Source organism: Petromyzon marinus (genome assembly GCF_048934315.1).
Source record: "Petromyzon marinus isolate PM22_M1 ecotype Great Lakes invasive population chromosome 67 unlocalized genomic scaffold, UKy_Petmar_22M1.pri1.0 chr67_unloc.1, whole genome shotgun sequence".
Taxonomy (NCBI): domain Eukaryota; kingdom Metazoa; phylum Chordata; class Hyperoartia; order Petromyzontiformes; family Petromyzontidae; genus Petromyzon; species Petromyzon marinus.
The window spans coordinates 1-14,148 of NW_027422591.1; the positions used below are offsets into that span (position 1 = coordinate 1).

Below are 14,148 nucleotides of genomic sequence, written 5' to 3' on the forward strand. Positions count from 1 at the left end.
CCATTTGCGGTTGGTGTGCGGTTGTGGTGCGGTTGTGGTTCGCGCGATTCCTCGGCGCGGCGGTCACGGTCGTTGCGGTTGGTTGTGGTTCGCACGATTGTGGCTGTGGCCGCGGTTAGCCGTGGCTGTGGCCGCGGTGCCCGTGACTCTGCCGCGACCGGTTCAAACCGCTTCCTCTCGCGCCCACGTGACCCCCCCCCCTCACCGCCACCGTTCACACGTGGCGACGGCCCCCCTCCCCCCCCCGTCCCCCACCGCGCACCTCCGCCGACGGCGCCGCAGGTGCAGCTGCGGTCGCTTAGAGGCGCCGGCGGCAGCGCCGTGGCGCTGCGTCAGCCCCCGCAGGCGCAGGCGGCCCCCCGCAACCCCCCCTCCGGCGTCGTGCAGCCCCCCGAAACCATCCACTTTCGCGCCGGCGCCGGGGGCCACCGGCAGGCGTCCCTGGAGGCGCCGGCGCCGGCGGCGCCGGCGGCGGCCGGCGAGTTGTTTCTGTCGGCGTCGGCGCCCGGCGCCGTCCTGCACGAGGCGCTCCGGAGGAGCAGGGGGCGGCGGCTGTCGGTGTCGTCGGAGGACGTGCGGGCGGAAGCCGAGGCGACGCCTCCGGGGAACCGGCAGCACCAGCAGCAGCAGCACCAGCAGCAGCACCAGCACCAGCAGCAGCAGCAGAAGCCTGGCGCCAGCGCTTGGCAGCCGTCGGAGAAGATCACGTTCACGCCCTTCGCTCGGCAAGATGCCGGGTCTCAAGCGGCCCCAGCGATCCAGCAGCAGCACCAGCAGGGGGCCACACAGCACCAGCAGCACCAGCAGCAGGGGGCCACACAGCACCAGCAGCACCAGCAGCAGCAGGGCACTCCTCAGCAGCAGCAGCAGCACAAATGGTTCCAGGTGCGGGTTTTCCCACCGTACCGCGGGGCGCTGGACGACCGGGGCGTGCCGGCGCCGGCCCCCACGCCGGCGCCGGCGCCGGGGCTCTCTCGGAGCTCGTCGTGCCGTCTGCGTGCCGCCCGCCGCTCCGTCTCTTCGGAGGACCTGCGGCTCGACGAGGCGCCGGCGCCGCCGCTGGCGCTGGCGCGGGGGGGGCTGGCGCCCGAGATGGCGGCGTCCAGCCCCGCGCTGGCCGCGCCGACCGGCGGGAAGGCCGCCGCCGCCGCCGCTGCCGTGCCGGCGCTGCCGCCCAAGCGGAGCCCCGACTTGCGTCGGCCGCTCCTGCCGTGGGGGGGCAGCGGCGCCGGCGGCGGCGAAGCGCCGGCGCCGGCGCCGCCGGCGGGGCGGTTCGCGTCGGCCGTGGAGCTGTCGGCGTGGAGCCGAGTCGACCGGGCCGAGGCGCCGCGCGTCGTCGCGGTCCACACCTCCGCCATGTCCCTGTCGGGCCCGGCCTTCGTGGAGATGATCGCCGGGCGGCGGTCCCGGGAGGCGGCGATGGAGCCGGGAGGCCCCCGGGCGCCGCCGGCCGCCGCCGCCATCGCCGTCGCCGCCGAACGGCGCTCCGCGTCCGCGGACGACGTCACCGCCGTCGCCGCGGCTCGGCCCTCGGCCGCCGCCGCTGCCGCCGTCGCGGCGGCAGCGGTGGCGGCCCCGCCGCTGCCGCCCAAGAGCCGGTCCCGGGGCTCCTCGCCGGCCAGCACTCCGGCGGCGCCGCGCCGGGAGCTCGCCGCCGGCGCTCCCCGCGTGGCCTCGACGGCGCCGGGGCCGGGACGCCCGCCACCGCAGAGGCCGCCGGACGGCGTCGCGGCGCCGGCGCCGCCGCCGCCGCCGGCGGACGCCAAGGAGGCCGGTTCCCCGCGCTACTTTTGAACGCTTGCGCACGGGTGATTCTGGTGCCGGTGGTGCTACTGGTGGTGGTGGTGGTGGTGCGGGATCGGATTGCCAATCGGGGAGGGCTCTTGCGCGGCTGCTCGCCCCTCGCTTGGGCTCCTGGTCGATGGAAACCGGACGCCGGGGTGGGGTCTAAGGTGACGCCGGCGGCGGTCGCGCCGACGCCGGGGGGGTCTAAGGTGCGGCGATTGCCGGCGATTGGGCCCGGGCGAGCGGTGGTGCCGTGGCGAGGTCTCGCGCTGGTGGCCCTGCTCTCTTGGCTGCGATGCCGCGATGGGTTTTTGATTCCGGTGGCTGGGGCTGGTGCTGGGGCTGGTGCTGGTGCGCGCCTTCGGTGTCGTCCCGGCGATTCTCGGTGTCCGGTGATTCTCGGTGTCCGGCGATTCTTGGTGTTCGGCGATTCTCGGTGTTCGGCGATTCTCTTTCTCTCCGGCGATTCTCGGTGTCCGGTGATTCTCGGTGTCCGGTGATTCTCGGTGTCCGGCGATTCTCGGTGTTCGGCGATTCTCTTTCTCTCCGGCGATTCTCGGTGTCCGGTGATTCTTGGTGTCCGGTGATTCTCGGTGTGGGCTGATCCTTAATGCTTGTGGTGTCACCGGGGTGGTGGTACCCCGGTGGTGGTGGTGGGTGGTGGTGGTGCTTATGATGATGATGATGGTGGTGGTGGTGATCGTGGTTGTTTGCTGGGACGCAATGCTTAGCTGCATTGACGAGGGCTGATTGCTGCTCTTCGAGTCTTACCCCCCAATGTATCATTCTCTCTGTCTCCGTGTGTGTGTGTCTGTCTCTCGCTGTGTCTTGGTGTCTCTCCCGTGTCTCTGTGTCTCCTCTCACTGTCTCCGTGTGTGTGTGTCTGTCTCTCGCTGTGTCTTAGTCTCTCTCTCTCTCTCTCTGTGTCTCTCCCATGTCTCTGTGTCTCCTCTCACTGTCTCCGTGTGTGTGTCCGTCTCTCGCTGTGTCTTAGTCTCTCTCTGTGTCTCTCCCGTGTCTCTGTCTGTGTCTCCTCTCTCTGTCTCCGTGTGTGTCTCCGTCTCTCGCTGTGTCTTGGTCTCTCTCTCTGTGTCTCCTCTCTCTGTCTCCGTGTGTGTGTGTGTGTCTGTCTCTCGCTGTGTCTTGGTGTCTCTCCCGTGTCTCTGTATCTCCTCTCTCTGTCTCCGTGTGTGTGTGTCTGTCTCTCGCTGTGTCTTGGTCTCTCTCTCTGTCTCTCCCGTGTCTCTTTGTCTCCTCTCACTGTCTCCGTGTGTGTCTCCGTCTCTCGCTGTGTCTTGGTCTCTCTCTCTGTGTCTCCTCTCTCTGTCTCCGTGTGTCTCCTCTCTCTGTCTCCGTGTGTGTGTGTCTGTCTCTCGCTGTGTCTTGGTCTCTCTCTCTGTGTCTCTCTGTGTCTCTGTGTCTCCTCTCTCTGTCTCCGTGTGTCTCCTCTCTCTGTCTCCGTGTGTGTGTGTCTGTCTCTCGCTGTGTCTTGGTCTCTCTCTCTGTGTCTCTCCCGTGTCTCTGTCTCCTCTCTCTGTCTCCGTTTGTGTGTGTGTCTGTCTCTCGCTGTGTCTTGGTCTCTCTCTCTCTCTGTGTCTCTCCCGTGTCTCTGTGTCTCCTCTCTCTGTCTCCGTGTGTGTCTCCGTCTCTCGCTGTGTCCATCTGTGTGTGTCCATCTGTGTGTGCGTGTCCGTGTGTCCGTGTGTGTGTCCTTCTCTCTGCGTCTGTCTCACGCCCTGCGCCTTGCACCACAGACGATGAGGATGCTCACTTGTGTCTCTGTCTCTCCCTCCGTGTCTCCCCCCCGCCCCCAATGCCCACGTCCCCCCCCCACGTGTCTCCCCCTCCGTGTCTCCCCCCACGTGTCTCCCCTCCGTGTCTCCCCACGTGTCTCTCCCCACGTGTCTCCCCCCACGTGTCTCCCCCCACGTGTCTCTCCCCACGTGTCTCTCCCCTCCCGTGTCTCTCCCCACGTGTCTCTCCCCACGTGTCTCTCCCTACGTGTCTCTCCCCACGTGTCTCTCCCCACGTGTCTCCCCCCACGTGTCTCCCCTCCCGTGTCTCTCCCCACGTGTCTCTCCCCACGTGTCTCTCCCCACGTGTCTCTCCCCCCCCGTGTCTCTCCCCCCGTGTCTCTCCCCCCGTGTCTCTCCCCACGTGTCTCCCCCCACGTGTCTCCCCCCACGTGTCTCCCCCCACGTGTCTCTCCCCACGTGTCTCCCCCCACGTGTCTCCCCCCCCACGTGTCTCCCCCCCCACGTGTCTCCCCCCACGTGTCTCTCCCCACGTGTCTCCCCCCCATCCCCGTGCCCCCCCCCCGTGCCCCCCCCCGTGCCCCCCCCCCCCCCGTACAGGTGCAGGCTCGCTCCCAGATGAACAAGGTGGGGGGGTGCTCCCCGCTGCTCACCACCAAGGGGCTGCCACGGGGGGGGGCGGCCGGCGACCCCCCCCGCTCGGAGTCCTTCTCGGCCAATCAGGCGGCTCGCACGCCGCCCATGGCCCGCGCCGTAGAGACACAGGTGAGGTGGAGACACAGGTAGAGACACAGGTAGAGACACAGGTAGAGACACAGGTGAGGTAGAGACACAGGTAGAGACACAGGTAGAGACACAGGTGAGGTAGAGACACAGGTAGAGACACAGGTAGAGACACAGGTAGAGACACAGGTGAGGTAGAGACACAGGTGAGGTAGAGACACAGGTAGAGACACAGGTAGAGACACAGGTAGAGACACAGGTAGAGACACAGGTGAGGTAGAGACACAGGTAGAGACACAGGTAGAGACACAGGTGAGGTAGAGACACAGGTAGAGACACAGGTAGAGACACAGGTAGAGACACAGGTGAGGTAGAGACACAGGTGAGGTAGAGACACAGGTAGAGACACAGGTAGAGACACAGGTAGAGACACAGGTGAGGTAGAGACACAGGTAGAGACACAGGTAGAGACACAGGTAGAGACACAGGTGAGGTAGAGACACAGGTAGAGACACAGGTGAGGTAGAGACAGGTAGAGACACAGGTAGAGACACAGGTGGAGACACAGGTAGAGACACAGGTAGAGACACAGGTGGAGACACAGGTAGAGACACAGGTAGAGACACAGGTAGAGACACAGGTGAGGTAGAGACACAGGTGAGGTGGAGACACAGGTAGAGACACAGGTAGAGACACAGGTAGAGACACAGGTAGAGACACAGGTGAGGTAGAGACACAGGTAGAGACACAGGTAGAGACACAGGTGAGGTAGAGACACAGGTAGAGACACAGGTAGAGACACAGGTAGAGACACAGGTGAGGTAGAGACACAGGTGAGGTAGAGACACAGGTAGAGACACAGGTAGAGACACAGGTAGAGACACAGGTAGAGACACAGGTGAGGTAGAGACACAGGTAGAGACACAGGTAGAGACACAGGTAGAGACACAGGTGAGGTAGAGACACAGGTAGAGACACAGGTGAGGTAGAGACAGGTAGAGACACAGGTAGAGACACAGGTGAGGTAGAGACACAGGTAGAGACACAGGTGAGGTGGAGACACAGGTGAGGTGGAGACACAGGTAGAGACACAGGTAGAGACACAGGTGAGGTAGAGACACAGGTAGAGACACAGGTAGAGACACAGGTAGAGACACAGGTGAGGTAGAGACACAGGTAGAGACACAGGTGAGGTAGACACACAGGTAGAGACACAGGTGAGGTAGAGACACAGGTAGAGACACAGGTAGAGACACAGGTGAGGTAGAGACACAGGTAGAGACACAGGTAGAGACACAGGTAGAGACACAGGTGAGGTAGAGACACAGGTAGAGACACAGGTAGAGACACAGGTAGAGACACAGGTAGAGACACAGGTGAGGTAGAGACACAGGTAGAGACACAGGTAGAGACACAGGTAGAGACACAGGTGAGGTAGAGACACAGGTAGAGACGCAGGTGAGGTAGAGACACAGGTAGAGACACAGGTAGAGACACAGGTGAGGTAGAGACACAGGTAGAGACACAGGTAGAGACACAGGTGAGGTAGAGACACAGGTAGAGACACAGGTAGAGACACAGGTAGAGACACAGGTGAGGTAGAGACACAGGTGAGGTAGAGACACAGGTAGAGACACAGGTAGAGACACAGGTAGAGACACAGGTAGAGACACAGGTGAGGTAGAGACACAGGTAGAGACACAGGTAGAGACACAGGTAGAGACACAGGTGAGGTAGAGACACAGGTAGAGACACAGGTGAGGTAGAGACAGGTAGAGACACAGGTAGAGACACAGGTGAGGTAGAGACACAGGTAGAGACACAGGTGAGGTGGAGACACAGGTGAGGTGGAGACACAGGTAGAGACACAGGTAGAGACACAGGTGAGGTAGAGACACAGGTAGAGACACAGGTAGAGACACAGGTAGAGACACAGGTGAGGTAGAGACACAGGTAGAGACACAGGTGAGGTAGACACACAGGTAGAGACACAGGTGAGGTAGAGACACAGGTAGAGACACAGGTAGAGACACAGGTGAGGTAGAGACACAGGTAGAGACACAGGTAGAGACACAGGTAGAGACACAGGTGAGGTAGAGACACAGGTAGAGACACAGGTAGAGACACAGGTAGAGACACAGGTGAGGTAGAGACACAGGTAGAGACACAGGTAGAGACACAGGTAGAGACACAGGTGAGGTAGAGACACAGGTAGAGACGCAGGTGAGGTAGAGACACAGGTAGAGACACAGGTAGAGACACAGGTGAGGTAGAGACACAGGTAGAGACACAGGTAGAGACACAGGTGAGGTAGAGACACAGGTAGAGACACAGGTAGAGACACAGGTAGAGACACAGGTAGAGACACAGGTAGAGACACAGGTAGAGACACAGGTGGAGACACAGGTAGAGACACAGGTGAGGTGGAGACACAGGTAGAGACACAGGTGAGGTAGAGACACAGGTGGAGACACAGGTAGAGACACAGGTAGAGACACAGGTAGAGACGCAGGTGAGGTGGAGACACAGGTAGAGACACAGGTAGAGACACAGGTGAGGTAGAGACACAGGTGAGGTAGAGACACAGGTAGAGACACAGGTAGAGACACAGGTAGAGACACAGGTGAGGTAGAGACACAGGTAGAGACACAGGTAGAGACACAGGTAGAGACACAGGTGAGGTAGAGACACAGGTAGAGACACAGGTGAGGTAGAGACAGGTAGAGACACAGGTAGAGACACAGGTGAGGTGGAGACACAGGTGAGGTGGAGACACAGGTAGAGACACAGGTAGAGACACAGGTGAGGTAGAGACACAGGTAGAGACACAGGTAGAGACACAGGTGAGGTAGAGACACAGGTAGAGACACAGGTAGAGACACAGGTGAGGTAGAGACACAGGTAGAGACACAGGTGAGGTAGAGACACAGGTAGAGACACAGGTAGAGACACAGGTAGAGACACAGGTGAGGTAGAGACACAGGTAGAGACACAGGTAGAGACACAGGTAGAGACACAGGTGAGGTAGAGACACAGGTAGAGACACAGGTAGAGACACAGGTAGAGACACAGGTGAGGTAGAGACACAGGTAGAGACACAGGTAGAGACACAGGTGAGGTAGAGACACAGGTAGAGACACAGGTAGAGACACAGGTGAGGTAGAGACACAGGTAGAGACACAGGTAGAGACACAGGTGAGGTAGAGACACAGGTAGAGACACAGGTAGAGACACAGGTAGAGACACAGGTGGAGACACAGGTAGAGACACAGGTGAGGTGGAGACACAGGTAGAGACACAGGTGAGGTAGAGACACAGGTGGAGACACAGGTAGAGACACAGGTAGAGACGCAGGTGAGGTGGAGACACAGGTAGAGACACAGGTAGAGACACAGGTAGAGACACAGGTAGAGACACAGGTGAGGTAGAGACACAGGTAGAGACACAGGTAGAGACACAGGTAGAGACACAGGTGAGGTGGAGACACAGGTAGAGACACAGGTAGAGACACAGGTGAGGTAGAGACACAGGTAGAGACACAGGTGAGGTAGAGACACAGGTAGAGACACAGGTGAGGTGGAGACACAGGTAGAGACACAGGTGAGGTAGAGACACAGGTGAGTTAGACACAGGTAGAGACACAGGTAGAGACACAGGTAGAGACGCAGGTGAGGTGGAGACACAGGTAGAGACACAGGTGAGGTAGAGACACAGGTGGAGACACAGGTAGAGACACAGGTAGAGACGCAGGTGAGGTGGAGACACAGGTAGAGACACAGGTAGAGACACAGTTGAGGTAGAGACACAGGTGAGGTAGAGACACAGGTAGAGACACAGGTGAGGTAGAGACACAGGTAGAGACACAGGTAGAGACACAGGTAGAGACGCAGGTGAGGTGGAGACACAGGTAGAGACACAGGTAGAGACACAGGTGAGGTAGAGACACAGGTAGAGACACAGGTGAGGTAGAGACACAGGTAGAGACACAGGTGAGGTAGAGACACAGGTAGAGACACAGGTAGAGACACAGGTAGAGACACAGGTAGAGACACAGGTGAGGTAGAGACACAGGTGAGGTAGAGACACAGGTAGAGACACAGGTAGAGACACAGGTAGAGACACAGGTAGAGACACAGGTGAGGTGGAGACACAGGTGAGGTAGAGACACAGGTAGAGACACAGGTAGAGACACAGGTAGAGACACAGGTGAGGTAGAGACACAGGTAGAGACACAGGTGAGGTAGAGACACAGGTAGAGACACAGGTAGAGACACAGGTAGAGACGCAGGTGAGGTGGAGACACAGGTAGAGACACAGGTAGAGACACAGGTAGAGACGCAGGTGAGGTGGAGACACAGGTAGAGACACAGGTAGAGACACAGGTGAGGTAGAGACACAGGTAGAGACACAGGTAGAGACACAGGTAGAGACACAGGTGGAGACACAGGTGAGGTGGAGACACAGGTAGAGACACAGGTAGAGACACAGGTGAGGTGGAGACACAGGTAGAGACACAGGTAGAGACACAGGTGAGGTGGAGACACAGGTAGAGACACAGGTAGAGACACAGGTGAGGTAGAGACACAGGTGAGGTAGAGACACAGGTAGAGACACAGGTAGAGACACAGGTAGAGACACAGGTGAGGTAGAGACACAGGTGGAGACACAGGTAGAGACACAGGTAGAGACACAGGTAGAGACACAGGTAGAGACACAGGTGAGGTAGAGACACAGGTAGAGACACAGGTGGAGACACAGGTGAGGTAGAGACACAGGTAGAGACACAGGTAGAGACACAGGTGAGGTAGAGACACAGGTAGAGATACAGGTGAGGTAGAGACACAGGTAGAGACACAGGTGAGGTAGAGACACAGGTGAGGTGGAGACACAGGTAGAGACACAGGTAGAGACACAGGTGAGGTAGAGACACAGGTAGAGACACAGGTAGAGACACAGGTGAGGTAGAGACACAGGTAGAGACACAGGTAGAGACACAGGTGAGGTAGAGACACAGGTAGAGACACAGGTAGAGACACAGGTGAGGTAGAGACACAGGTAGAGACACAGGTGAGGTAGAGACACAGGTGAGGTAGAGACACAGGTAGAGACACAGGTGAGGTGGAGACACAGGTAGAGACACAGGTAGAGACACAGGTAGAGACACAGGTGAGGTAGAGACACAGGTGAGGTAGAGACACAGGTAGAGACACAGGTAGAGACACAGGTAGAGACACAGGTGAGGTAGAGACACAGGTAGAGACACAGGTAGAGACTCAGGTAGAGACGCAGGTGAGGTGGAGACACAGGTAGAGACACAGGTAGAGACACAGGTAGAGACGCAGGTGAGGTGGAGACACAGGTAGAGACACAGGTAGAGACACAGGTGAGGTAGAGACACAGGTAGAGACACAGGTAGAGACACAGGTGGAGACACAGGTGAGGTGGAGACACAGGTAGAGACACAGGTAGAGACACAGGTGAGGTGGAGACACAGGTAGAGACACAGGTAGAGACACAGGTGAGGTGGAGACACAGGTAGAGACACAGGTAGAGACACAGGTGAGGTAGAGACACAGGTGAGGTAGAGACACAGGTAGAGACACAGGTGAGGTAGAGACACAGGTAGAGACACAGGTAGAGACACAGGTGAGGTAGAGACACAGGTGAGGTAGAGACACAGGTAGAGACACAGGTGAGGTGGAGACACAGGTAGAGACACAGGTAGAGACACAGGTGAGGTAGAGACACAGGTAGAGACACAGGTAGAGACACAGGTAGAGACACAGGTGAGGTAGAGACACAGGTAGAGACACAGGTAGAGACACAGGTGAGGTAGAGACACAGGTGGAGACACAGGTAGAGACACAGGTGAGGTAGAGACACAGGTAGAGACACAGGTAGAGACACAGGTGAGGTAGAGACACAGGTAGAGACACAGGTAGAGACACAGGTAGAGACACAGGTGAGGTAGAGACACAGGTAGAGACACAGGTGAGGTGGAGACACAGGTAGAGACACAGGTAGAGACACAGGTAGAGACACAGGTGAGGTAGAGACACAGGTAGAGACACAGGTAGAGACACAGGTAGAGACACAGGTAGAGACACAGGTAGAGACACAGGTGAGGTAGAGACACAGGTGAGGTAGAGACACAGGTAGAGACACAGGTAGAGACACAGGTGAGGTAGAGACACAGGTAGAGACACAGGTAGAGACACAGGTAGAGACACAGGTAGAGACACAGGTAGAGACACAGGTAGAGACACAGGTGAGGTAGAGACACAGTTAGAGACACAGGTGAGGTAGAGACACAGGTTAGCGCTACCCTGCGCTACGAACCTGGCGACCCGGGTTTGATTCCCGTTCACGGCCAACACCGGCGGTGACGATTATCTGAACCGGTTCTGGACCTCCCCTAGGTTGACTCGGCCTCAAATTAGTAGCTGGTGTAGTGGTGGTGCAGTAAACATCGCCACTGGGGGAGACAAAGGCGACCGGGCGTGGTGCTGGTAGCCACCCACCCCCTCGTGTGCCACAGTGCCGGTAGCCTTCATAGCTGCTGCTGCTCGCTACTAACAGCACTTGCCCCTACAGTCTGTAGAGGCTACACGGGGGACCTTTGTCTCTCCGATCGTGCTGCGTGTGTCATGGTTGTGTAGTTGCGTGTGGTTGCATGTGGTTGTGTTACACGGTTGTGTGTGGTGTGTGTGGTTGTGTAACACGGTTGTGTGAGTGGTGTGTGGTTGTGTGTGGTGTGTAACACGGTTGTGTGTGGTTGTGTAACACGGTTGTGTGTGGTGTGTGTGGTGTGTGGTTGTGTAACACGGTTGTGTGTGGTTGTGTGTGGTGTGTAACACGGTTGTGTGTGGTTGTGTAACACGGTTGTGTGAGTGGTGTGTGGTGTGTGGTTGTGTAACACGGTTGTGTGTGGTGTGTGGTTGTGTAACACGGTTGTGTGTGGTGTGTGTGGTGTGTGGTTGTGTAACACGGTTGTGTGTGGTGTGTGGTTGTGTGTGGTTGTGTGTGGTTGCGTGTGGTTGTGTAACACGGTTGTGCGGTTGTGTGTGGTGTGTAATACGGTTGTGTATGGTTGTGTGTGGTTGTGTAACACGGTTGTGTGGTTGCGTGTGGTTGTGTAACACGGTTGCGTGTGGTTGTGTAGCACGGTTGTGTGGTTGCGTGTGGTTGTGTAACACGGTTGTGTGTGGTTGTGTAACACGGTTGTGTATGGTTGTGTGTGGTTGTGTAACACGGTTGCGTGTGGTTGCGTAACACGGTTGTGTGGTTGCGTAACACGGTTGTGTGGTTGCGTGTGGTTGTGTAACACGGTTGTGTGGTTGTGTAACACGGTTGTGTGGTTGCGTAACACGGTTGTGTGGTTGCGTAACACGGTTGTGTGGTTGCGTGTGGTTGTGTAACACGGTTGTGTGGTTGTGTAACACGGTTGTGTGGTTGTGTAACACGGTTGTGTGGTTGTGTAACACGGTTGTGTGGTTGCGTGTGGTTGTGTAACACGGTTGTGTGTGGTTGTGTAACACGGTTGTGTGGTTGCGTGTGGTTGTGTGGTTGTGTAACACGGTTGTGTGTGGTTGTGTAACACGGTTGTGTGTGGTTGTGTAACACGGTTGCGTGTGGTTGTGTAACACGGTTGTGTGGTTGCGTAACACGGTTGTGTGGTTGTGTAACACGGTTGTGTGGTTGCGTGTGGTTGTGTAACACGGTTGTGTGTGGTTGTGTAACACGGTTGTGTGGTTGCGTGTGGTTGCCTAACACGGTTGTGTGGTTGTGTAACACGGTTGTGTGGTTGCGTGTGGTTGTGTAACACGGTTGTGTGTGGTTGTGTAACACGGTTGTGTGTGGTTGTGTAACACGGTTGTGTGGTTGCGTGTGGTTGTGTAACACGGTTGTGTGTGGTTGTGTAACACGGTTGTGTGGTTGTGTGTGGTTGCGTAACACGGTTGTGTGGTTGTGTAACACGGTTGTGTGGTTGCGTGTGGTTGTGTAACACGGTTGTGTGTGGTTGTGTAACACGGTTGTGTGTGGTTGTGTAACACGGTTGTGTGGTTGTGTGTGGTTGTGTAACACGGTTGCGTGTGGTTGTGTAACACGGTTGTGTGGTTGTGTAACACGGTTGTGTGGTTGCGTGTGGTTGTGTAACACGGTTGTGTGTGGTTGTGTAACACGGTTGCGTGTGGTTGTGTAACACGGTTGTGTGTGGTTGTGTAACACGGTTGTGTGGTTGTGTAACACGGTTGTGTGTGGTTGCGTGTGGTTGCGTGTGTCCGCGCTTGTGCCGCAGGTGCAGAGCGCCCACGTGGTCTCGCTGAAGCCGCCGCCGCCGCCGCACGGCACGCCGCCGGTGCCGCGCTCCCAGTCGCTGCACGACCAGCCGGGCTCCGCCGCTTCGCCGCACACGCCGCTCGGCGCCGGCGCCGGCGCCGGGCCCTACCCGGCCCCGGACGCCTCGGTGCCGGCCACCGCGGCCACCGCGGCCACCGCGGCGGCACCGCCGCCCGGCGCCTCCTCCTCCTCCTCCTCCTCCTCGTCCTCGTCGGCGGCGGCGGCGGCCGCCCGCCAGGACGCCGAAGCCTCGCCGGACGCCCTCCTCCCGGTGCCGCCGGTGCCGGTGCCGGTGCCGCCGGTGCCGCGCCTGGCCGGGACCGACGACGCCAGGGCCCCCGCGGGCGGACGGGGGGGAAAAGCGGCGGACGGGGAGGAGCCTCCACCAAGGGTGGGAGGGGGTTGTGGGGGGCACGGGGGGTCACGGGGGGTCACGGGGGGGGCACGGGGGGGTTCGTGGGGGGGGGGGTCACGGGGGGCGTCACGGGGGGGGTTGTGGGGGGCGGGGGAGGCACGGGGGGGGGGGAGGGGCAGCCCGCTAACAGCACTTGCCCCAGCGGCCTGTGGAGGCTACACTGCATGGGGGGTTCCTTTGTCTTTGTCTTTGTGTGCAGGTGCCCCCCAGGACGACGTCGCGCTCCCCCGCGGTGCCCCGCAGGGAGCCCCCCACTAACGGTGGGGGGCTCCCGGCCGCCTCCACGCTCACCGGCAACCACAAGCCGGCCAGGTGACGGCTCACCACCATTCACCACCGCTCACCAACGTTCACCACCACTCGCCACCACTCACCAACGCTCACCGCCACCACTCACCACTCACCAACGTTCACCACCACTCGCCACCACTCACCACCACCGCTCACCAACGCTCACCACCGCTCACCACCACTCACCACCACTCACCAACGTTCACCACCACTCGCCACCACTCACCACCACTCACCAACGCTCACCACCACCACCACTCACCAACGTTCACCACCAGTCGCCACCACTCACCACCGCTCACCACCGCTCGCTAAAGGATGGCTGATGATTATTGATTGCTGGACGATGATGATTGATGGATGATTCTAGATTTGAAGCTTTCGTGACTGCAAGGATCCATACTCTTTGGTTCTATTCGGTAAAGTCACATAGGTAAAAAAAAAAAATAACAAAAAATCACGACGTTTCGGCCACAACACAAGTGGCCTTCATCAGGTGAAGGGACCGGACTGTCCAGAGGACAGCGTTGGAGTGAAGACAGCCAAGCCCCGGTCGCGTCCTTTAAGCTGTGTGGGAGGAAACAAAAAAACGCCTTGACAAAGGAATTAGCATAACAATGATGTAGCATAACAATGATGTAGCATAACAATGATGTAGCATAACAATGATGTAGCATAACAATGATGTACTGGACCGGCACGGTGGGGGGTGGGGTGGGGAGTTTACATAATGATGGTGTGAAGGGAAATAAGCTGCTGTGAAAGTTTGGAATACCACTACTTGAATAAATATACTGTACCATTGAAAATTAGTTTAATGTTTGGTTTGATTTAGAACAT

At 58.4% G+C, this 14,148-nt stretch overlaps 1 protein-coding gene and 1 long non-coding RNA gene across 31 annotated transcripts in view; both read left to right on the forward strand.

Moving 5' to 3' along the window:
* The first annotated feature begins 4,143 nt into the window (after positions 1–4,143).
* Positions 4,144–14,148, forward strand: part of LOC142907947 (uncharacterized) — a 71,224-nt gene continuing 61,219 nt past the window's right edge. Inside the window, exons 1-3 of the mRNA XM_076057975.1 lie at positions 4,144–4,304; positions 12,562–12,993; positions 13,217–13,329. Coding sequence (XP_075914090.1) covers positions 4,158–4,304; positions 12,562–12,993; positions 13,217–13,329 — 692 coding nt within the window. The 5' untranslated portion in view covers positions 4,144–4,157. The remainder of the gene's footprint in view (positions 4,305–12,561; positions 12,994–13,216; positions 13,330–14,148) is intronic.
* Positions 4,312–12,515, forward strand: LOC142907944 (uncharacterized). Of its 30 annotated transcripts, none has more exons than XR_012931414.1 (3): positions 4,312–5,356; positions 5,468–10,294; positions 10,389–12,515. It is a non-coding gene; the product is annotated as an uncharacterized LOC142907944 (long non-coding RNA). The 30 variants fall into 30 exon arrangements; XR_012931416.1 differs by having other exon boundaries at positions 5,468–10,270; positions 10,360–12,515; XR_012931422.1 differs by having other exon boundaries at positions 5,468–10,159.